The sequence below is a fragment of the Clarias gariepinus genome, chromosome 1, assembly GCF_024256425.1.
Source record: "Clarias gariepinus isolate MV-2021 ecotype Netherlands chromosome 1, CGAR_prim_01v2, whole genome shotgun sequence".
Lineage (NCBI taxonomy): Eukaryota > Metazoa > Chordata > Actinopteri > Siluriformes > Clariidae > Clarias > Clarias gariepinus.
The window spans coordinates 24,379,488-24,405,862 of NC_071100.1; the positions used below are offsets into that span (position 1 = coordinate 24,379,488).

At 38.1% G+C, this 26,375-nt stretch overlaps 2 protein-coding genes across 2 annotated transcripts; one reads left to right on the forward strand and one right to left on the reverse strand.

Annotated features, from left to right (window-relative positions):
• Window positions 1-996: 996 nt before the first annotated feature.
• Window positions 997-13,504, reverse strand: ccnb3 (cyclin B3). Its single transcript, XM_053499310.1, has 12 exons — window positions 13,343-13,504; window positions 12,905-13,006; window positions 12,577-12,660; window positions 11,741-11,844; window positions 11,490-11,610; window positions 10,661-10,759; window positions 9,904-9,996; window positions 9,619-9,756; window positions 8,489-8,644; window positions 5,125-5,274; window positions 2,262-2,392; window positions 997-1,466 (listed from the first exon to the last, which is right to left on the reverse strand). Exons 2-12 carry the CDS (start codon window positions 12,977-12,979, stop codon window positions 1,400-1,402), a joined length of 1,218 nt encoding a protein of 405 aa, XP_053355285.1. The 5' UTR covers window positions 12,980-13,006; window positions 13,343-13,504; the 3' UTR covers window positions 997-1,399.
• A 2,417-nt stretch (window positions 13,505-15,921) lies between these two features.
• si:dkey-171c9.3 (uncharacterized) lies at window positions 15,922-25,941 on the forward strand. The gene is made up of 4 exons (XM_053505883.1): window positions 15,922-16,022; window positions 17,574-17,654; window positions 18,461-20,161; window positions 21,487-25,941. Exons 2-4 carry the CDS (start codon window positions 17,574-17,576, stop codon window positions 21,643-21,645), a joined length of 1,941 nt encoding a protein of 646 aa, XP_053361858.1. The 5' UTR covers window positions 15,922-16,022; the 3' UTR covers window positions 21,646-25,941.
• The last annotated feature ends 434 nt before the right edge of the window (window positions 25,942-26,375 follow it).

Here is a 26,375-nt window from a genome sequence, read left to right on the forward strand (position 1 = left end):
TGTGAAGGACACCTCCCCTGGGGTCATCATAGATGGATGTACAGCATTCTATAAAAACTTTGCACCAGTCAAATGTATTACTGCAGCATCCGCATTACTCAACAATGCACTCAATCTTCTGTTAATTTCACAAAATCTTACGCCTTCATTCACCTGTTTAAAGTCTCGTTTTGACATGAACGCCCCTCGTACTCGATCTAAGCCTTAGAAGATAAGAAATACATGGTTATTTATACCCATTTATGTGGTCAAGCTTTCTGTTAGAGGTTTAGTAACTTTTAGTAAAGCAGTCTTCAAGCTACACTTACTTAACCCTCTCAACTTTCTCAAGAGAGAGAAAAAGAAGAAAGGCTAGTGAGGGACCAACAGTTTAAAGCTGCAGTAATGCAACTGAAACAAAAGATTGTCTCATAAACCTTCCACAAAGTTATACATTATTATTAATGCCATTTAAACCATGTCGTTCATGAATAAATTGATTGATTGAATAAAGTGGTTGGCATGCTGCTGCGGTATAAAAGGAATAAAAACACACGAGGTTATGCGCTTCACATCAGGTTGCTCTACACAACACGGCGTACTTCTTACTTATATGGTATATATCCACAACATATTAGGTGCACTTTGTCTGTAGTCCCTGGTTTTTCTGCATGCACCAGCCCAAAAACAAAAAGGCACCCTCATGACTGATCATTGCTATTCTTTTTCCTCATTTTAGAGAAGAATTTGCATTTTGTTAAGTTAATTTTTAAATGGTCAATTTTGCCTATTCTTAAATAATGAATAATAGTTCTATCTGCTATGAATAATCGAGCTACACACCAGGTTCTTCTAATAAAAAGGCTGTAGGTACAACATAGACATAACTCAAAGTGGCACCTCAATAAACATCAGTCAAATAGACGTTGCCCTCTTTTGGTCAAGTCCGGTTACTACGATGCATAAAGACAACCTTTTTAAAAAATAATAATAATAAAATAAAATCGTACGAACCACTATCGAGATATATTATTCATTTTAATCAAATGTTTTGACTAAAAAGTAGAAACAAGAAAAAACATATATAATAAACGCTGTTATAATACTGAGGGAAAACAATTATTTACAGGAATACATTTACATGGTTGAAATATGAAAAACATGCATTTTAAGAACACTTCTTTTAAAACACTAGTTAACAACCTAGAAATATTATTATTAAAATAACAATTTAAACAATCTGTTTTTCTTACATCAAGGAACTACTGTTTTTCTCTTTCTAAAGCTGCACTGAGAAAACTTCCCAACATAAACCTACATGCCTTCGCGAACAGACGTTCATTTCAATTCCGTCAGGAGGTATATAATATTAAGTACAAATATTTACATGCGTTATAGATTACAGTCAAGCTCCTTCAGCTCACTTCAGAAAGTTCTCGAGCTTCTCCGAGCTCACAGTAGGCATCAGGGCGACTTCAAAGAAAACCCTGGAAGAAAAAAAGAAGCGGGATGTTAAACATTCATTTTTGGAACATGGCACCTGCACCGACATGCCGGCTGTCATCTGCGCCATCAAAAATGGATGAACTGATGCACATGTCAAACAGCTCAAAAAATGTTCAAACATCTGCAGGAGACATGGAAGGATTAATAATAAATGAAACAGAAGGTGTTGGTGCGCGTTTTTGTTTAATTGTTGGAGCACAGTGAATCAAATAATAAACCACGTTCAAGTCTCAATTCTGATTGGGCTTGGAATGACTTATTTTCCAATAACAGCAGCTCTAATAATAATAATAATAATAATAATAATAATAATAATAATAATAATGCCAGATGCATTAAAATGCTAGTATGATAATTTTACAATTGCTTTGATATTTTATAATTTCTACAGACAACTTACCCATTTGTAGGGTAAACGCTTAAGAAAATGTTATTCAATATACAAAAATGTATTATCATTGATTTGATAAACTTCTCCATTAGGAGATATTTATCTAACATGTAAGGAGGCTTTACAGTCAGTAAGTTTGTAGCTGCTATAATATGATTATGCTATTAAAGCTTTTTTTGCTGAAATATTATGAATTTATGCTTGTCCATCATATTTAGCAACTTCTAAAACACTGTAAACACTAGCTAAATATTAAAGGCACCATACTGGCCTGAAAGTGGATTAACAAAGTATAGTACTAGTTCCACTAGTTAGAGCACAAGAACAAATGATGCAACGTATAGTCATATGCAGCATACTGAAAGACCGGTCTGAATGGGCTTACTTGTGAGAGTATTTGCTGCGGATGGTGGCGAGCTTGCTGTCTGACGGACTGTTCAGCATGTGCAGGAGCTTTCGTGCCACGGGCGCCAGATCCTCTACGCTGTAGCCCGAGTGGAACTGCAGAGACTGTGTCTGAGAGAAAGACAGCGTACACGTCAGCACAGATCCAGGACTGAGGGTTAGAGAACCAAAACATGCACAGCAAGCTTGCATGCTTATACTCACACTAAAACTATACTTTTTTTAAATGCATAACTTAATGTCATTTGTGAATATTACTTTGCCCTTTTCAATAGTGTTGATTGGTCAGAGGCTGTTAGATTATTTTCCATAACAGCAATCTGGACAACAATTCTATACAACTGCAGAACACGTTTGTAACAATGTAGTCATTAAAACACACCATATCCCAGTTCAGACTAGCATCTCATACCAGTACACACACACACACACACAGATAGCTGCAGCCTTACTACTAAAATGAGCTCTGAGTGCTGATTAATTGTACCCGTCTTAAATTCCACCCCAAACACATACACACCAAAAACTTAAACATCAGCATTTTGGAGACGTTTATGTTGGCCAGACATTTATCTAAACTGTGGCAGTAACACTGCACCACTGGGCCAGGGGAAATAACACCTACTTCTTTATTTCACTTGTGTGAATGACCCCAAATACCTCAATACACAGGAGGGTAATACTATCCATATGCGGTTTAGTAAATCAGCATCATTATATGCAACCATGGAGAAACAAACTCTGACTGTGGGTTAATAATAAGCTCAAACTTAACAATGGAAATACTCGAGAACCAGGTATGACTTAACTAGTAAAGTGAATTAAGCTAAGTAAATAAGTAAAGTAAAATCAACCTCTACTTACATGTTATATGCATATGGCACATAAAACACAGTGTGCAGGAACAGAATGGTACAATAAGTGATTGTGCTCTCACTGTTTTTTTTTTATTATTATTATTATATCTCACCAGTCAAAAGTTTGGATCTACATTTATATTCTAGAACAATATTGGATTTTTTTTTCAAAACTATTAAACAAGACATATGGCATTAGGTAATTAACTAACAACAATAAGAGTCAGTTGTTATTTTAAAACATGAAGGTCGGCTGTTCTGAAATAGTTCTTGTAAGAACAGTATTATCAAGTGCATTTGCAAAACCCATCAAACACCATGATGAAACTGGCTCTCATAAAGATCATCCCAGGAAAGCAAGCCCAAAACTTACCTCTGCTACAGAGGAGACGTTATCAGCCACAGAAATCACTATCTAACAAACAGCACCTCAGATTAGAGGCATTATGATGGTTTTACTGAGCCTAAGTAGCAGACATCTTCAAAGAAGATTATTGCATATTTTGGACGCCTTTAGCATTGCTGTATAATGTAAAGATGAGTTGGAAGATGTCCAAACTTTTGACTGGTAGTGTATGTATATGTCCAATACATACATATATTTATGTACACTCATGTATTATTTATACACAAACCATTACACCCTTAGTAAATATCCACCCATTCGATAGCTTTAAAACTTGGTGCCTAATTAACATCTATAACTAAATTAAACTCCTAGCTTAAAGAAAGAATCATTATATGCTGACATAAACTGGTACTTTGGCTTATCAACGCCTTCCGAATCTTGAAGAACTAAAAAACTATTTTGCACTAAATTCTTGCCCTTAACGAGCCGCTCAAAACTTGTTTGCGTCAGTAAAAATCCAAGTAAATCTGTTTTTTTTTTTAGGGATTTGCAAGAGGAATCATTATTTAAGGTTAAGTGAAGTTTAATGTCTACTTATTTCATTTGCATGTCTTTTCTAAATGTTTTGATTAGTTTTATATGCACAAATATGATTATAGTCCTGGAAATTGGCAATATTGGTAATATTATTGGGTGGCTGGAACGGATTATTTGCATTTACATTATTTCCTATATGAAAATGCCCTTCGCAATACGAAATTTCACCTTATGAACTCGCCGAGGTACAACTGTATTTGTATTGAAAAGTAAAGCTCTTTAAAAACTCCTCATGAACATAAAAGCACAAAACAAAATATCAAGAGCATGCCAAACCCATAGGCAGCCATATAACCCTAAACGTAAAAAAAAAATTTCTGTGTGGATAAAATACCAAAAAACACATAGAAAACGCCTGCTTTTAAAAATACCCGTGTAATTGTGGACAAGCTGTAAATGGTGTGTTTTCTATCCTCAGACATCATAACAGATCGTTTTGCTGCACAGTTCAACCTGATTCTGCTAAAATAAATAAATATATAAAATCATCAAATACCACAACTTTAATGTACACGTATAAGTGTAGTATATTATGATATAGTACTATAAGTATATTTAATGTAGTTGTATAAATGCTATCTTAAAGACAGTATGGCGTAGAAAACTGTCACTACAGTTGGACAGGGAGGGAACAACAGGAGGGAGGGAACAACAGGAAAGAGGTACCCTTGAAACTTGCATCAAACGAGCAGCAAAAACAAATTTGCAATTTAAAAAGAAATCCAAACCAAATTACTCTGCTTCCATATTTTTGCATTCTTAATTATTTTTACAACAGCTAACACTGTACGTGATGGAAATTATTACGGATGATGATTTAACTGCATATCATTGCGCTTGAAATGTCCTGCTCGAATTAAAGCAGGTTCTGGGCAGATGTGGGTTTAATCACAGAGACAAGGAGGAGATAAAACTGATGAATAGAGACTTAATGAATATGGTTTGAGGAGTGGGTTAAAGAAGCGAAGATAAGGAGGACTCAGAAACGGTTATGCGTGTACTTTTGGGTTCAATAACACAAGGTGCGAGGACACACTTACCCATCCCCCCAGGTCCTTGGTTACCAGGGCGATGAGGAGACAAGCAGAAGCCAGCAGGGACGCTCGTATGGGGACGAAATCCATCTCCAGGAGACTGAGCTCACACACAAAACGGGCCAGCGTCAGTGTGTCCATGGCGGCGTTCACACACTGCACAAACAAGTAAATAAAAAAAATGTTTCATTCTTTTTTTAAAGTGAGTCTTATTTTGCTTCGGATACTTATCATAATTAAAGGAGTACAGGATTATTAGCTTTACTATGAGAGACCAATGAATGAATAGAAACAAGACAAATGTTTTATGTCTTTACCTAGATGATCATGATTAAATATTACACACAACAAAAATAATATGATTATATATCAAGCATTTGAAAAATACTGTGGCATTTACGATGGGTGTTTAAGTCAAACCGGGACTCAGCCTTGACAGCCCTAATCTCACTCCAAGTCATTTTCAGATGTTTGGGCAATTCAAGGAGTTCCTGGGAGGCCAGCATTTCAAACATAAAGGAAGCAATCATGGCCCTGGTGTACTGAGAAAAACACACACTAGTGTAACACTGGGGTAAGTGTGTTAGTGTAGTGTGTAGGGAAGGGTTGTGTTATTATTTGACCTGAACATCCACTCTAAAAAATCTTACCAAACCTACGTGCTAAGATGGCTTGAATGAGACCAAGAAAGAATATCTTGGGTGTAATTCTAAAAGATTGGTTCGCTAAACAAAACAGCAAAAAAAAAATTTTTAATTAGCCAAAGAACACCATAGCCATAGGTGAAGCATGGTGATGGCAGCATCATGCTACAGGGCTGCTTCTCTTCAGCTGGAACTGGGCTTTAATCAAGTTACAGGGAGTTCTAAATAGCAGTCTACTGTCAACACTTAATGACAGGAAAATGAAGAAACTTTACATGAAAATAATGACATAAAGCATAACTCCAAGCAAACAGAGGAAATGCGTCTGAAGAAGAAAGTCTTGGAATGTCCCAGATCTAAATCCTGTCTAAATCCTGTGGAATGACTTGAGAAGGGCTGTGCATATGAGCACTAAGACCAGAACAAAACTGTCAAATTAAGATGTGTCAAGCTGGCACTCAAACTAACGCGATACTAGAAAAATGTGGTTAACAAAGTGTTACAATTATGTAATCATTTCCTTGTCATTTTTCTCTCAATCTTTTCCACTAAAGCTTTTTTACTGTGTTTTTTCAATTGAATGTTTCTGTATCCCATTACAGCAAAAAAGATCTGATGTGGGTTTTTTTCTTTTAACAGGGGTGTGTAGACTTTTTTGTATCTAGCTGAAGCTCTTTATCAGAAACAGAAAGTACTTGGCTAAGATTTTTCATAGAACTAGGCTTATTCACAATATGAGAGTTGACAACAAAATGTTTTTAAAATTACGTGTTTATCTAGCTCTCCGTTTCAAGTGTAAAATGTGATCAGAGTCTGCGGCGGCAATCAGACAAACCACCAGAAACGAAGCGCAACCACTTACAATTGTGTTTTCATATCTACGTAGCTATAAACTTACTAAATTAAACCTAAAAATGATTCCAGACTCTTGTGCTTGGGACCTTCGGAAATTTCTGTTGATGATGAGCACTAAAATGACCCCCTGCCACAAATTGCCCCCCTACATAAACTATATCAAATGTTATATTAGGACATAATTCATAGGTTTATTATTATGGTTTATTATTATTAAATATGATATTACTATTATAATGAACCCTAGGTACGTGACAGCTGTCGAGACCATTAATACAAATACTCACATAAAGTTTATTTTGTGGCACACTTATTTTCCAGGGGTTTGTCATGTAATACAAAAATGTTTAGACTAAATAAATATTGTTTCGATGGAAAATTACACAAAATGATTTTTATTACAAAATAAGCAAAATAAAAAATATACATGTATATGAAAAAAAAAAGTTTATATACAAAATGCCTTTTTATATTGCTTATTTCATAATCACATTAATTTGGTGTAATTTGTAAATCATAAACCTATGAATTTATGTTCTAATATAATATTTGATAGAGATGTAGAAAAGGCAATCCGTGGCAGGGGGGCAATTTTAGCGCATAACACCAATACAAGTTGTCTCCACTCATTCCCTTCTATTAGTTTTACAATCTCTCACACACACTTTTTTCCAGCTGCATAAAACAAGAGCACTACATCTCCCGATAACGAATTCATGTTTAATAACCGATTTTCCGAATGCCGCTAACTTAAGTAGCACTCGCTATGAAAGCTGCAGGATGTACTTTACTGAAGCTCTCGTACCTTCACTTGTCGGTTTTCTGCAGGGAAGCGGATTCAACGTGTCAGATCACATCTCGTTAACGGAATAAGCAGCGCACGGGTTTTAATATGTGCCTAATATACTGCACAGCCGGCTTCCGTCGATGGGGTGCAGCTTTGATCCGGGTGCAGGGGTTTGATGACTGGATAGACTCGTATTGAGTGGAAAGGACGGCATGGTCTCTACCTTTATGTCTATAAATAGGTACTATTAATCAAGGATGTTTTTGTCATATCTGCAAACTAAGCAGTTAGTTAGACAGTCACTGACTGTCACTTTAAAACTTCCAATTAGAACTCCAGTTAAAGGATAAGTGCTTTAGACTTAAAAAAAATTTATAAAATGAAATCCTTGAGTAGAGACTAGTCTAATGTATTGCACTTGTTAAGGTGCAGCATACACACTCAAGATTATATAAGTCTCTATACCGCACTAATGAGACTCAGCCTATATAAACTGCTGGAACATCTAAAAATGTATTCAGGTCCTGTCACTGGATTAAACAAACAGCATTCCAAGAGTGCTGATATTAAGCAGGAAAGCACTTTGAGCTTAAACTGTTTGCATCAAGTAATCTCGCTGTCTTTGTTGCTTAAAACTCCAAATCAGGTGATACAGTGGAAACTCGGATTAAGACCATAATTCGTTCCGGAAGTGGGCTCGTATTCCAAAACACTCGTAAACCGCGTTACTCGTAATCCGAGGTTCCACTGTATTTCGTAACACTTCCACCAAATCACAGGGACTGTTCATGCAACACTGCAAAACTCAATGTAAATAAAATGTCTTACTTTTGAATACCTGCTGAAATTTTCCCTGAAGGTCACATGCAGCGATACGAACAGTGTTGCACACAGCATACACAACTCACAAACTCAGCCAGTGAACCAGCGCTGTTAGGGACAATCGACCCATTTTTAAAAAGGTCACCACTGTTTTTATTTTTGCTCTTATATATCAGATAATCTAATCAGATGCATCCCCAAAGGCTTACACACACACACACACACACACTCTCTCTCTCACTCTGCAGTTACTCTCCCTCACCTTGGCATATCTTCGTAAGAATCGATAAGCAACAGGAATATTCAGCTCGAAGTTCAGCGCCAGTAGGATTCTCCCTTCCATAGCAATGAGCTGCGAACGTTTGTACGCATCATCACATATATAGAGGAAGTCATCGACACAAGGGGGGAGCCGCTCCTGGAACAGAAAGTCGCATAAGTCACTGGGGAACATTTATTAATTAAATTCTTCATACACACACTTTTTGTATACACACACACACACACACACACACACACACACACACACACACACACACACACACATGCTACTAGTTTAGAATCATGAGCAGAGTGTAGCTGGACTATTTAAAAGCAAAATAGCAGGTCTTAGAGGGTCAGAAATCTGGCTCATAAGCAAGTGATCAAGTATTTATTTGACACAGTAATTCACAAATAAATTGTAAAAAAAAAAAAAAAAAAAAAACGTTCAATGTGATTTCCGGATTTTTCTTTTTAGATTCTGTCTCTCACAGTGGAAATATACCTATGCTGAAAATTGTAGACCCCATCATGATTTATATATATATATATATATATATATATATATATATATGTATATATATATATATATATATATATATATATATATATATATATACACACACAAACACACACACATACACTCAAACACACACAGTACATGCATATATACACACATTTATTGAGATATGCATGTTATATATGATATATTTTGAAAGAAGGGTGTAGTTTGAAAAGGGACTCCGTTTACATTAATCTTAATATATTTATATTGAAGTTATATATTGTGTTACATGACGCATTTCATCCGTGAATAAGTTCCACACTCCTCGCAGCCCCGCCCCCTTCCTCTCTCTGCGTTTCCATGGAGCCCCGTCTCCAACCTCCGTGTCCCAACAGTCCACCCCACCCTGCACCTGCTCCTCTGTGCAGCCACGCCCCATCACACCATACCCCGCCCCCACCTTCCTGTGTCCCCGCCCCAGCGTATTCCACTATATAGCGCACCTAATAGTATCATATGATGCCGATTATGCTCACCCCTCTTTTCCGAATCAGTGCGCTTTATAACGATCAGGGTGTATTATGTGTGTAATGAGTGTACAGCGTGTTAATTTGCGCATCTCCCACCTCGAACTTGCAGGCGAGCAGCATGGCCGTGGAGCCGATGAGCTGGAGCGACTCCCTGCTGGCCTGAGCCACAGCCAGATAATGATCAGTCATCTTCACAGCCAGGTACAGCGTCTCATGATTCAATTCAAAATTCTCCTTCAGAGAAACAGCGGCAGAGAACGAGAGAGAGAAAGAAAGGTTAGATGGAATTATCCGTTATGGTTGGATTTGAGTGTATTCTAGTGGGATATAAAGCACTACAACAGATCAATATTATAAAAACACACACATTACAGCACTCACCTGGACCTCGACCAGCCAGTCTACTAAAATTGCCCTCATGCTCGTGTTCAGGCTCGGCTGACTGGCCATGTAGTCGTGCAACACAAATTGCTCCTGGGGATAAAATGATCCGTTCAGGTTGTGGTATGAAATACACTGCATGGTATTTTCTGAGGCTTTTAAAGTGTGATTTCTCTCCCATTTTTATCACAACCAGCATTTATTTTCACATTTCGGAATTTCTGCAGTTCTACCAGCTCTGTGTATTGGTTCAGTTCGCTCCTCTGGGCTCGGTTTAAAGACATAAATGCCATCCACAATCCATAATACATATCCTGTTGGCTCACTTCCTGCAGTCAAGTCAATTCTGGATTGATTCGGAGATAAATCATTTTCCCACTGCAGTCGAACTCTGCTAGAGTTCAACTGAAACCAAACCAAGACCACCACCCCTTAGATGGGTTCCCTGAATGGTTCCTGGGTTCTCACTTGTCTATTGAAGAGGGACACACTCATACACATACAAGCTCTTAATTAAAACTGATGAAACACTTCATATGTAAAAGCCCTAACTGACTTCAGCTCCAGATGAGATCTAACTTTGCAAAACTGTGCCAGCATGATGATCTGGAAAACCATAAATAAAGATCACACAAAATGTAATAACCAAGAGCCTATAACTGTTGCTGTAATATTGTTACGTGCTAGGAATAGACCTCAGTGTATTAACAAAGAGAACGCTACAACAAAAAAAAAACAAATGAGTAGATTGGCTTACCTCTCTCATCTTCAGGTAATCAAAAATGTCTTTGGCATATTCTGGTGTGTGTGTGTGGTCAATTGAGGCATCTGAGTCGATGTCGAACTCTGGTGGTATCTGCAAAAATATCTGACTTTAAATAGCTTCCAACTTGGGTTTGTTAACACAACAAAACATTTACATTCCTTCTGTTTAAAGCAGAGACTTTAAGTAAAAAAAGAAGATTCTGAGATCTCAGATGCAAATCTACAATATCAAATCCTGCATACGTTTAACTATGACAGGTGAACATCTTAAATAAAAAAATAAAACACATTATGGCATAATCAATGACTGCGAGGTGTGATGCAGCTTGGGAAGGGAAGTTTAATGAAAGAATGTCTAATAGTAGGCCTGTGGACATTTAATGCTCCTTAGATGCTGGCTGACGGTCAATAATGCATCGAATTGCTTTGACTTACTAACAACTCTTCTTTTACGTGGGGTATCCTGGACTTCTGATTGTGCGGAATAACTGAACACAGTTATGAGAGTAAATATGTGTTCATTTCTCTATATAATCCCCTGCTAAACCAACGCGCTTATCCCATTGTTTCACTTGTACTTAGATACCAACAAGGCTGAAAGTTCTCTCAATACGCCAGAGCGATGTTTCCACGGCCTGCTTCGTGTTTGAATCACTGGCCTCCCAGGAACTCCTTTAACGGCCTAAACATTTGGAAGTGGCTTGGAGTGAGATCGGGGCAGGGGATGTGGCAATAACTCCCAATCCAACTCCATTCACCCACAAGAAATTTTATCAAAGTCTCAAGTTGCCTTAAAAAAAAAAATCTATCTATGGACGGACCTGTGGAGGCAGAAGGTATGCAGGAAGGGGAGCTTTGGGAAGGGGTTCCTCCAGTTTCTCTACTGGGGTTTTGTTCTTCTCCTGCTCCTCACATGGACTCTCAGAGGTGACCGAGGACGACCTAAAGAAACAACAAACAATCAGGCTCATTTACTGATAGCAAATAACGAACAAAGATTTCAAAATGATATTTTTTATGTGATAATAATAAACATTTAAACATTGTGCCCTTTAAGTATAAAAAAAATTACTTTTTAAGGTTGGCCTCATTCTTGGTGGCCACAGAGGTCTTCTTTTGCACCTTCTTGCTTGGGTCTTTCTTTTTCAAAGGATTGTTAAGCTCAATTTTGTGAGCCTGAAATACAAGGAGAATTTGGGGTGTTAGTGTGCTCTCTTTCAGATACAGACATTTTCCCTTTAAAGCCAAAACTATTCTGACCTGCAGCTTTACACATGAATAGTGCTCTGGAGACACGACACTTAACATAACGATAAGAGACAACAGAAACTTTAGGGAAGGTGTTTTAGGCCATGATGACCTGGCCCATACGTGGAATTAGCATTTGAAAGCAACTTGTCAGGAAACTGAGCTTCAGTAAGGAACGGTTCACGTTAGCAGAATGAACGAGTACAAAAAGCATGCTCTTCATATAAACGTTAAATAAGAAACACCCACACCAATGTCTTACAGTGTAGTGGTTACTTTAAATGGACATAGCTCACCCAGGGTGAAGGACAGCAATGAGTGAAGCAGACTTTGTACAAATGTGACTTTTGGCTAATGACTGATCATCAACTTTTTTTTCAAATTAAATTTTTTTCCATTCGATTTTAAATGGAATGATATGAATGGGTTTAAACATCTGTCTAAAGTCCGCCCAACTCACATAGCACCAGTGATGATAATAGCATAACAGTGTACTGGTACACAGTAAGCACTTACTCGCCTGACATCATCATCATCATCATCGACATCAAACTGTTGCGTCATAAAACACTGAGCTACAGCCTAGTCGAGCAAATGAAGACAAATTAAGCATGCACACATGACAAGACCAGCGATCACACCACCAGAGACCAGACTTACATTAGTGATGTCGATAAATGCAGTCCTCTTCCGAGGGGCCCCTTGAGGAGGAGAGGATGAGCGCTTGGCTTGAGGGCCATCCTTCTGGAAATCACAGATAGGAGATGGGATACAACGTTACACAGATCCAATGTTAAAGGAAGATCAAATACTTCTGTACAGACTTTATCTGACTTCAATCACTACTTGAGCTATGCATGACCTGAGCTGTATGCCAAAATTGTAACAAATCAAACAATTTAAGTGGAGTAATAGTGAAACTGGTAAAGGTGTGTGTTCTGTTCAGATCAAAGCGGGACTGATTGTAAGCCAGTCTTGATAAACTTACCAGGTTCTCTGAGCTTTTAAGGTTGAGCTTTGGGATTTTGCTGACTGTCGGCTTCTTTCCTCTTGAGAAAGGCATCTTCTTGTTTTCTCTCTCTGATTGATACTAAAAGAGCAAAGATGATCCATTCATTCATTCATTCATTCATCCATTCACTGCACTAGTGGAGCATGCAGCTCACAAAATAAAGAGTCACACTTCCTGTTCAAAGCGCGTGCATGCATGCATCCGGTGCACGTTTTATGACTTTATATGATGTAACCCCCAAACTGGATACACACAGACATACAGACACAATAAACCGGTCACAGCTACAGTTTGATAAGTTCTCTAGTAACACTCGGCCAGTCCCGCGTCCAGCTCTGTGTCTCTGTCTCTCCAGACGCCCACACTTACATGCGTGTACCGTAAAGAACATTAAACAATCATAAAGTACCTTACCTTCGTCCAGCGAATTTAAATCCAAACAAACGTCTGCTTTTTTTATGTCTTTTTTATTTTGCTGTTGTTGTTTGTTTTGTTTTGTTTTTTTCTCTCCCAAAACGCTGTTGAAACAACGCACATTCACCAGTGTGATTCCAAAATCCGCACACGCGCACCGATTGGACAAAACCTGCTGCCTGCTGACCAATCAGCGTGTCGCTGGGATGCCGTTGCTATGGGTGGGGTTTGTCGAATTTTCAAAAAACCGTACCAACCAATGGAAATCGACATGTGTCTTTGTTTTCTTCAATGCGGAAGTTTTGCTCCGGGTGTCTGCTTCACTGCTTCAGGGCCAGAAAATGTCTTTAATACTACCAGCTTTATTAAACCTTACAGGTTTTTTAAAATTAGGAGAGGAAATATTACTTTTCAATCTATTCATTGATTTTTATTTTTGAAAACAAGGGAGCTATGAAAATAAGCTGTTTTAATTTTAAAAAGTCATTTTTTAAAATAAAAGGGTTTTTTTTGAAGTTTTTTTTTTCCACCAAAATTTGGAGGCCTTTGGGAACCTTAGGTGCCCAGTGATCACTGCTATTCAGGTCATCTGATGGTGTTGTGAGATGCCGGTGATGTTATGGCTGATCTGTGTATACATCTAATTTGCAAATATCTTGATTGTGTAAAAAACTGTTTGTGTATTTTGTGTTAAGTCATATATCCAGTTTAAAAAGTATATTATTTCTATTTTAGCTAGTGTAGTGATTTTTAACCAAAGAACACATTTTAATTTTGTTAGGGTTATAAAATTTTTAACAATTTCTCACACTAACACCAAAATTCTGCTTATGCATGCCACTACATCATAAAGCCTAAAGTTTGTTGAACATCCCTTTGCAGATTTAGCTCCCTTTTCTGTAATAATAACCCTTTGGGAGGATTTTCAACTAGATTTAGGAACATCATATGGTTGTAAGGATTTGTGTTTGGTTATTTTATTGTGTTCAATAGAGCATTATTGAGGTCAGGCACTGATGTTGAGTGTGGAGGCCTAGAACCTCAGTGGGGTTCTGGATCTCTGTGCAGGTCACTCAAGTTCTTCCACTCTAAAAGTCAATTAAGGAAACACATTCTTCAAATATATCTGTATCAAAATAAATGATATGTATATAAGTAAATTCATTTCATTTGTCTTCAGCACAAGGTGGATCCGAACTGCTGATATCGTTCCTCTAGGTCTTGAGTTGAAGATCCCTGCTCTTTACATGTTGTTTCTCCAGGACCATCGTGCAACACATAACAATCCAGCAGCTCAGTATACAGGAGTTCATTAGGTGCAGATCAATTACAGCGGGAGACAAATTCACTAGACTATAAATGCATGGGATGTCATGGTAACAAGAGAGAACAACTGAAAAATATGGGAAATCCAGCGCAAACTATTAACTATTGTAACAATTAACTATTATAAACTATTAAGTAAAGAAGTGCAGATGTGCATGAGGGTGTGTGATGGTGGGTGTTGGGAATGGGACTAGTCCAGGTGTTGGGAGTGTCAGGAAGCAGCAGGGTGTTATGCAGTTCTGGAAAAGAATTTGTTGTAGAGTCTTTCTCTGATGGTGCAGATGCTCCAGTACCTTCTGCCAGAGTACAGAAGGGTGAGAAGTTCATTAGAGGGTGGGATGAGTCAGCTACAATGCTGCTGGACTTGCAGATGCATCAGTTGTGGTAGGTGATAGAGAGGCAGGTGTTAGGAACAGTAAATTTGCCTCATGTCATAAGAAACCAACTGTCTGAAAGAGATGATTTGTACTGTGATACAATTTGGTAACATGATACGACTTGTATATACAGGATGGTTAGTAAGTATAAAAGCTTACCCAACAACATATTTAACAGGTTTGTTGTTTCTCCATTTGACCAAATTTTTAAAATGTTCTTCATTCTAAAGGGTGGGTTAAAATTAACTAGGCGATATTTAATGACTATAGAACTTCGCTGAAATCATGATAAAAACAGTTTCTCCCCATTTTGCTCGTACAGTGAGTGTGTGGTTAGACCAGAATTTTCCAGGATGTTGGCTGGGATGACGAGGACCTCATAAATGGCCTCCAAGGAGTCCAGATCTCACTCCATGTAAACAGGACAAAGGCCGCACACTGGAGGATTTGGGAGATTCCCAGCATACCCTAAATGACATCCTTTAGAAGACTGCACATTCCATCCCCGGCTGTTTGAGGAAACTTGTTGACGGCATCGGTGCATACATTTAAATTTAAAAATTAGCTTTTATTTTCTTATAGAATAAAGTGCATGCACAATTTATTTCAATACATTTGTGTTAGAAATATGGACTTGATTAAGGTCTAGTTACCTTTCACACACCCTGTATGCTATAAAGAAGCACAAAATCAGTAAAAACACAGACACGCTATAAAAACACACACACTTAAATACTATCTTTAATACTCATATTAGTCAGGGAAATATTTACTTTCTATGTGTTTCTATAAATATCTCTTTTTTTCTGCCTTCCTCTAACCACATATGAATATACCATCAATTTGCATCAAACACGCACACACATACACACGCACACTCACACAGGAAGTTCATGTAGGCTCATGAAAGCAACTGTAACCCCATTTTCACTTCCGCTTGTTCTAACAGCAACATCGAACGCAATTTTCCTGTGAAGGTACGATCATTTTATTACCATTTTTACTCCCCTTACAGTAAAGGTTTATCTTGCTTTCTTTAAAATCTAAATGCTTTGTATCTAAATATCATAAAGCCTTAGCTAATTAGATTTGCTTAACTTAACTTAAAAAGTTAAACATCAAATATTGTGAGGTCAAACCTTCGAGAGAGCCAGAATATTAAACACGGTATCTGATTGGATTAGATAAGCCAGTCTGCTTTCAAAGGCGATTTTGTGGCATTTAAGTGATGGGGACTTTTACACCCTGACCACCTCTCGCCCTTTTCTAGAGACACTTGGATAAGTCATCTCTGAATCGTTGAATCTTTATTACAAAATCCTTCAAGCTGTCCTTGCAATATCACCTCACTGATATGAAAAAGCTGTCACATTCTAAAGTCCTGAATTGATCTGTTTTTCATTATTTTACTTCTCTATTCGTCTGAGTTAAAGGGTAAACACGTCTTAAATTTATGCTCCTGGGTGTAAATTATCTAACAATGCAACTGATGGAGACATAAAACACTCTGCATAGTCACATGGGTACTTTGTAAATCCTTAAAGCATCTCTATTGTGCATGTTTTGTTCAAATTGTCTTTTATTTTAGTTTTTTTTTTACCTAAGACGTAATTTACTTCAAAGGAAATCCTATATAAGGTCTATTTGAGGGTGCGCTCTGTGCAAAATAAAGAGAGTATAAAATGTCAATCTCTTATTAAAACTACAAAGCAAGGTCATGCACCAGAATCAGTTCTACTTGTTACAATGATTCATATTATCACTTTGATGAGTGCTTAGAAGGCCAGTGCATTACACCTTTCAGTCACCTCCACCTTTTAGTTTCCTTTCAATCGGTTGCTACATGGTACCTTTGGCTATTCATAATTTCCCATGTTAAAAATCGTTTATTATTTACTTAAGCTGTGTATTCTTTTAATATGAACACGGCCCCTTTATCTCTTCTATATAAGTAGATTAAATGATGTCAGATGAGCTAAACTGGGAAACTGTCTGTCATCACCAAAACCCACTTTCTTTCTTGTCAGTCACATGACCTACTTCCTGGAACAATATTTATCCTGTGATCAGTTGTGGTTCTGAGTTAAGCTGTTGGTATCTTGTTTACACAAACCCTTCCTAGGGTTTTTTTCAGGTTTTAAAGGTTATGGGTAAAGTGGGAGAAAGCAAAACAGGGCAGGCATGAGTCTTTCGTTTTTAAACTCTTTTTCCATGATATCATCTTCACAGCAAGACACAGTACAAATACATGAGGCTCGAATATTATAGAAAGCTTGCATCGTTGTATGTTTTTGTGGTAATGGTGATAAGAGATGTCTGACATAAGCTCAAACACATCTTATTTAAGTGAATATGATAAACAGCGAATGAGAAATATCCTAACGCACATTAAAGTACATTATTTTAATAACTTTTATGGTAACATATACCGTCCAAGTTTATTGAAATACTCAATATATTGAACTATTAGTGCATTTATTTTTATATTGCCAATTATACTTATTAAATATTTCTTGATGTTTTGACAGATGATGACTGAAGACTGGCTGTGCAGTCGAGTGAAACTTTGTCCACTGATCACCGGGCCAAATGGTGTATCTAATGTCCAGGTAACCCTTAAAATTCATGACACATACATACTGTAATATAACCAGTATGTATATGTGGACACCTGACCTTTACACCTCTATCCAGGTCTACTCCTTACTGTAGCCAGAAAGTTCACGAGCACACAACTGGGATGTGTTTGCATGGTGTACTGTAGCTTTATGAATTTTTTTCTTTACCTGAACTAATACATTTTTAAGCATGACAGTGTTCAAGTGTACAAAGCAAAGTCCATGAAGACATGATCTCCCAAAGTGAAAGAAATTGCACAGAGCCCTGACCTCACCCTGACTGGCACTACACACATTTTTATTATAGGGTACCAACCAACTCCATAAAATGTGCATAGTTTTAGAACAGACATCAATAAGCACATACTGTATTGATGTAATGGTCTAGTGTCCAAAGTCTTTTGGACATTTTGAGTTGTCATTGTCTCATTGTCTATACCACTGTATACAGTGGCACCAAGGAGCCTATCCCATGAGACTTAGGGCATGAGGCGGAGTGCACCTTGGATGGGGTGTTAATCCATCGCAAGGCATATATATAGTTTTCAGAATCAGAAAGCAAATAAAAAAAAACACCTGTCAGTCCCTATAAAAGAGGTTAGTGAATAATCTGACATACATTAAGGCCTAATTAATTTTTAATAAGGTAATAAGGTGTACAAACTTTCACACTAGCTACAAAAAGTCATAAGTCATAAGTGATAATAATTACTCTAAATACAATATGTTATCAACAGTTGCTGCAGATGTTCCTTTGAAAACAACCTTGCCTGATGAATAATAATATATTTTTTTAGGATCCATTGGAAGTGGTGATTAACACCCAGTCATCCCCTCAACCTTACTATAATCCATCATCCATCCTACTGACATTGGAGGCTTTTAGCGGTGCATTTACGGAATTGCGAGGCATGAGATCAAATGTGAAGACGAAGAACATGCATGAGAATGCTCTTGGACCCAACCCAGCTCACACAGATGCCGTTCACCACTTCGCAGAGATTTTGTCTTGGGACATATTGGATGCAGCTGTGAGGAAACAAGACACACAGTCCAGTAAAAATGGCGATCGAATATGCAACATCACGGAAAGTGAGGTAAGCGAGTGGACAATGAGCGAACAGGAAAAGCTTGCTAACAGGCTCACAGCTGAGATCTACAGCAATGCACTGGAGGAACTAGCCAAGCATGCTTGCTCTGCTGGTGGGAAATCTAAAGAACACCATGATGTCATTCAAACAAAGCAAACGTATGAAAAAGAGATCATTACTGAAATCCACAATGAGTCTGCATCCTACCTTTGGTCCTCCATGCAGCACTGTAACCAAGAGGGACTGGCAATGGAAACAGGATGGAATATGTATCAGAGAAGATCCTCCACCAACTCCACCCCTCTAGATAATATGGCCAAGATAGGTTCTCTCGACTACCCTGATGCTCCTCCAAGTACACCATTAGTGCCAGAGATGATGAGGAGCCGTGCAAGTTTCACCAGAAAGCTGAAAGGTGGACTTGCTAAGGAGTTCCTACCTGAAACCCCTCCACCCACTCCAAAAGATCAACAATCTCTATTGATGGACAAAATGACAGACAGCACTGTAGAGAAATCAGAGTTTATGATTCGCCTGATGCGTTCACTTTCACTAGCCTGCTCACAGATTGAGGAAGATAATGGCGAAAACAGGTTACAGAGTGAGATTTCAGACTATGCGGCACAGCTTTCAACAGACATCATCCACTGCATCACTGCAAGCCAGGCAGACAGCGGTAGAAATATAGAAAAACCCTTCAGAGATGTGGATTCCCTAGCTGACCACCTGACACATGAGATCATTATGACATCTGTAGCAGAAGTTATGAGGAATAAGAAAGAGGATAGAACAAGCCAAGAAATCCCTTATTTTGAGAACACAACCCAAGCTTTGAATGATACCTTATTGTCAGACTCAGTCACAGATATTCCTTCAGTGGAGGCTCTGAAAGCCATGGCTAGCAGGCTCATTACTAACATACTGGTGCAGGCTTTATCCAAACTGGGAAGCGGCTCATTTCAAAATACCACAAGCAAACAGATTTCTGATCCGGCATCAGAACCGGTGCCATGGGAACAAGAGAGCGATCAGTATTTAAATACGGGTTTTCATGCCATAAACTGTCATCAAATCCAAAGCAATGGATGTTCTAATATGAAATCAGAGTGGAACTATACCCCCCTTGACACCAGTACTGAGAAAGTAGAGCACGTTTTCGCTGAGAATATTGTGCATGAAGTGCTCAAGTGTTCCATTAAAGAAGCCTCAAACTGTCACTTAAGGTGCAAACGAATACCCGTTCATTTAAATAGACCGAGTTCCTCAGAAGAGATAAGGGCTTTTATATCTGAAACGCTGTGCCATGATATACAGGAGCTGCAGTGTCTCCTGCTCTGGGCTGCAGCATCTCAAATGGAAACGTCCTCATTACAGATCGAAATAACTGACGAGCACATTCAGCAACAGGTATGTCGGTTAAAATTACATTCCAACTGTAATCCACATGATATTTTCTATCATATTTTTCCGTTCATGCTCAGAAAAAGAATCAGGTTAAAGGTTTGTTAATTTGGTATAAGATTGGAAAATCCTTTGGGGAACTGAAATTTCTACTTTTAGAAAGTGTTCTAATTAGAACCGGATTTTGAATCGAAGTCTAATTACTCAGCACTGTGGCCTTGCACCTCCAGGGTCGAGTCCCACCTCGGGTCTGCGTGAGTGAAGTTTGCATGTTTTCCACGTGCTTGGTGGGTTTCCTCCGGGTACTCCCGTTTCCTCCAACAGTCCAATGACACACAAAGTAGGCTAATCAGCATTTCCAAATTGCCTGTAGTGTGTGTGAGTGAAACCCACCTGGTGCACCCTGGGATAAGCTCCAGGCTTCCCATGACCCTGTTGAGGATATGAGGTATAGAGTAAGGGATATAAGTGAATGAGAGAAAGTGACCCATTACTCAAAAAGTACAAATGCACAGATATAAATATAATTAAATAAAACACTTTGGAATGTGATTCTATAGGAAAATGATCAGTGATATAATAGTGTGATGCAACCTGACATGAAGCTGCTTCTGCTTTGAAGTTTACTACTTTCCTATAATGTTCCATGTATGTTATGACAGAGAAATTTGGTTTCTTTAATAATTAAATTTTTTGGACACATCATAGTTTAAAACCTACTGTTATAGCTTTATCTGTAAATAGCAAATCCATCTATCCAACCAACCAACCATTATCTAAACTTCTATAGGTCTGGAGCATATCCTAGGGAACTCGGGGCCCAAAGCAGGACACAGACACACACACACACACAAACACTCAATCACATGTTATGAGCAATTTAGAAAAAACAATTAGCCTTTATACCAATGTCTTTGGAGTGTGACTGTAAAAGGGAACCGAAGCACCTGGAGAAAACCAACAAGCATGGAGACAAAATGCAAACTCCACACACACACACACAAACATACACCAGAGGCAAGTTTTGAATCCCCAAACTCTTGAAGTGTGAGTCGACAGTGCGGCCCATGCTCTAAATGTTACAAATCATCTAATAAGTCATCTATTCCTGGAAAAAAAGATCTGTAATGTTTTATCTTACAAAAAGTTTCAGGTTTTCAGTAGTTTCAAATTTTGTGGGAATTCAACATTGCTGTAATTTACATGATAAAATATTGACTTGACATGTTTATATACAAATTAGAGCTGAGATATATATAAGTGTCTGTTGTAGATATCAGTACGCCTGCTTGCCTGATATATATTTTAATGATTTATTTGTTGCACTTCAGCTCTGCAGCATTTCTCTGCGAGCCCAGTTTCATGGCTGGACCGTAGGCCAGCTGATGTTGGCTCTCCTTCAGTACTGTGAAGATGTGCAGACTGCCAGCAGAGGGCACTCTAAGCTTTCCACCTCTCTCCTGGGGCATCTGCTGCTCACACAGTCATGAGCAGGATCGCATGGGGGGGAAGCTTGAATCAGACGGTGGTGACAATCAGTCAAGGAAAGATATCTGGTATTGTGGATTAATATGTGACTGACAAAGAGGGACGAGCATGGAACTGATCTGCATCGAATGAGTAAAAGAGCATGCCAATTCAATAAATAAATAAATGAATTCATTAAATAAATTGTGTTCAACTGTGTATGACAACCATCTGTACACGCTCCAGGAGTGAGGCTTTTCATTATTAAAACCTGACACAATGTGCATTCAATTTTGTACCTAAATCTGCTATAACACTTAGTTGGACGTCATTAGTTGACAGTTATTCGTGATGGAACATCATTCAAATCTGTGCCTTTGAGGATCACCTCTGCATGAGACGAGACTGCAGGGGAAAACATGAAAATGATTAAAACTGCAGAGTATAACACCAGAGCGATCCAGAAATATGGTCATCACCGACCGTAGTGCAACACCCAGATGGACGTTCAGCTGGGATGAAACAAGAGTGAAGGCCAACAGCGTTATGAACATCTGCTGAAATTGCGCTCGCCTACATAACCATCACATTATGCTAATAAAGGAGGGGCATCAGATCAAGGATGAAATAATAAAATGCAGATGGCTGTTGAGTTCTATCTTATTACATATTAGCACATTAAGATGGTCACCCTGACAAGCCCAAATGCTAATCCTGCTAATAAAAGGCTGACGCTGATCTCACATCAGAATAAAAGAGTAATATCGATCTGTTTTATATTACCGAATATCAATAATTCTAAAGAAGTTGTTAACGCGAATGATAAAAGGGCGACGCCGAAGTGTGCTGCATGACGCCATTGTGTTCTCCTTTGTGATTGAAAGGGCTTGTAAAAGCAGACTTTTTACAGCATTCCACTAATACTCCCAGAGCAGAGATACCTAACATGGCAGGAATGTGCTTTAGTGAACTCTTGCCTCCCACTCGCTCCCACTCTTGGCGACCACTGCTCGAGTGTAACAACAACCATACAGGCGCAAATACACACACACACACGCACACACACACACACACACACACAGGGCTGCTGACATTGCAGCTGTGGTTCAGAGAAGACACAATGGGTCCACGCCTGTTACTGCATCTGGAGAAGTATTTATTTCGGTTTCTAAGGGAATTCCACTGCCACAAGAAGAGAAAAGGAGCAGGAGCGAGCGAGAAGGAGTGAGATGGAAAGTGACCACGGAGAGAGCGAGAGAAGAAAATAAGGACAGGGTGATTACAAAAGAGCTAAGATGTATGAGGTTGACTGAATGACTGGGGCCTGGAAAATCTCCCAGTTTCGATCCCCGCTTTTCCTGGGAGCTATATCACCCAGATTTATTTTTCTCCACGGAGAGCCAAAAATATCTCTTCGTAAGAGCTTTCTAAACCCAAGCAGGCCTCATGGATGTCTGTAAATACACGCGTTCACTAACCGTGCCAATTCATTAGGTTTTGCAAACCTTTAAGTGAAAGCTGATGGAAAGCAAGCTTTCATATCATAATGTACTATAATTAATCATACAGGTTATAGGAAAACAATCTGGAAGGAAAATACATTTTGGCAAACAATATAAAATGTTTTCCCTAGTGGGAATAAGGGGGTTTGTGGGTTAATTCCTGTTTGGAAGTGATCCGCAGAAATACTGATATCAAAGTGAACACACACACAAAAAAAAACATATAGATTTACAATCTCACTGACAGACATTTATATGGACAGTTACCAGTGTGGGAATTTTACCACCCATGTAGGCTATTTTAATAAAAAAAAAAAAAAAAAAAAAAAGGGGGGGGGATGCTTTCGTACTGGTAGGTATAATTTGGACTTTGTGGATTTTACGGTCTTGCATTCATTTGGAAGGTTGCAATATGGCCTGGAACAACAATCGGACAAATCTGGCAGCACAGATGCCACACACGTTAACCAGAGAGCTCTCGTTTGTCCCGTTTGACCAAACATCTGTCTTCAATTTCCATCCTTTTAAGACAAAGCCTACATACCAAACCACATTTTGCTGTATTATTAAGTGTGTTACCTCAGACATAGCCTTTGGTGATGCAAACTTCAAAAGGCAACACATCTTTTGTGCAAGATGTCAGCAACCATAAGCCTGGAAGTGAACATTAGAAGAAAAGACAACATTGGTCACCAGGATAAACAGCACAATGCCTCCTGGGTGAACAAAAGCCACCCTTTTTAGTGTACTTAAAACAAATATCTTGCCACTAAATACCAGGATGCATTATGCAGTCCGTGATTTTTTCCCCCTTCAAACCGGGGCTGGTCATATTGATTAGCTCGACGAAATACAATAAAGCCTTCTCCATCATCCAGCATTAACTAGCATGTAGATTACCATACACATGCTAGTCTTAGTTGATTTTTTTGGCTGGGTATTTACTGCATGACAATGCTGTTGGTTATGCCAATAATAACATTTCTGTTCACATGCAAAATCAGCATATGATAAGTATTCATTACAATAAACACACACAAAAATCAAACAATAAGTACTGTAATGTTATCCAAAGTCCAACTTGAACTGTATCATAAGTGACAGAGCAAGTTGCACGCAAAGCACAAACTCATACAAGCACAAATGCCTGGTTTCTCATCATTTGTGTCCCACAATGGGCTTTGAAACCACCACAACCCTGACCGAGATCAAGGACTTGATGATTGAATGAACGAATGACTGACAATGCAATCAATAAATAAGCAAAAACGATGACTTTGCAGTATCTGGAATCATAGGTTCAATCCCAGGACACGTCTCTAACACATATAATTGTTGGCAAGTGTGATTCTCTCTCAGGAGAGGAGATTTCAAAATAGTACTGATAATAATAAGAAGAAGGAAAGAATGGTTTCAAGTTTTCAAACTCATTTTAAAGACTTTCCCAAACTTTCTTGTAGAAAGAAAAAAAAAACTTAATTGTTACTTCACTTATTGGTGTTGGGTGGACAAGTCAGACAAACTGGGGGAAAATCCTAGAGTAAGCCACCTGTTTTTTTCCTCCTTTTCACATAGCTGATGTCCAGTTGTTAAATATATTATGGAAACAGTGACGATTGGATAATCTTATGGCAGAATGTAGTCTATTTTGTGGAAAAGTCTAACTCAAGGACCAGTGATGGCTATTTCTTAAATCACCTCCGGGCAGCTAAAGAGGACACGGTATGTTTGCTTATGCACATAGTCAGCCAAAGGAAACAGTTTTTTTGTCTACTCATGATCTTGCTAATTTTAAGCTTTCTAGTTTGCTCTAAATAATCTCTTGTGTAAACTCTTATATTTACCTGAATAGACTCTGGTCTAATTGGAGTCACAGCCATTTATGAAAGAATAAAAGGATAACATAAAAGGCATTACTTACGAACAATTGATATAGTACACATTTAGTACTGTGACATATCTAACTGCACGCCGCTTCTGGACTTCACTAAAATTTACATCCCTGGTTGTGTTTATTTGGAGATTACCTCCACGATTTGTCTGGAGGTGATTAGATGACTAGGTGTTTATGTATCTTAGGTGTGGAAGTAACTTTTGATTCAGGCTCCATCAAGGTTTGTAGCCCTGTAGCCAATTGAATTTTTAACACAGCTCTGGCTCTGGTTCTGTTTTGGCAAGGTGGCTTTTGTTCGCAGCTTTTGAAAGCACAGCACGTATTGCAATCCAAACTAAATAACCGAAGCCTACGCTAGGGACTTGGAAAGGAAAGTGCTTCCAAGCTGAAGTGTTACAAAGCGATTGTTTTCAAGGGCACTTCCAAATAGACATTAATAATACCACCAAGCAATGGCCAATTTGCTCCCATAATATTTGCTGGTTATTTTCTGAATATTACCATCAATTCAGATGCAGTTCAAGCATACTGCAGTGTCACTGGGCTAATGTGAAGCCGGTGCTCTACTGTTGCAGAATTATTGATATTTATGTAAATGAGTAGCTCAAAATCAATGATAAACAGATGCAATAATCAATTTCCCATTTATTTGGACCGAAAGTTGTTTTAGCCCAATATGAATTACAGCGTAGCTTCCTGGCTACATTTATAGATTAACTTTTATTTATATGCAATGTGCATTGTCCATGTGAACAGCTCTGCCTGGGCTTCGATTACTGTGCCAGCCAATATCATACAAGTAAAAGAACGCAAATGTAATTAGGAATTTTCCACTTATTCTAAATGTAAAAATACATGTTTGGAGACTTTTACCGAAGCTTGTAATATTGCAATTATTATTATTATTATCATCATCATCATCATCATCATCAACAATAAGAATAATAATAATAAATATTATTATTATTCTCCATAAAGTCTTTTCACAATGCATACTTGCTTGCAAGTAAAATTATTTAGCTACACATTTCCAAATTAACTTTAAAAAAACATAAAATAGCAGTGTCAATCACAATAATTATTAAACATAACTTATAAGATCATTTTCCACTTAACTTCGGATTATACAGAGCTTGTTTTGAGGGAATGTCAGGTAATGTCAAATGTTCTAAACACTATATGGTAATTTTAAAACATAAGTTACATGCATTACTAGCAAGTAAGCTAATCATGTGGCCTTTTAACACCTGGTAATGCGTAGGTATAAGTACACCTGCAGGCCCCAATTAATTCTTAAAGTACATATTTTATCACTTTTTGGTAATAAGCTAACTTTCAATTGGTGCATCTACAGAAT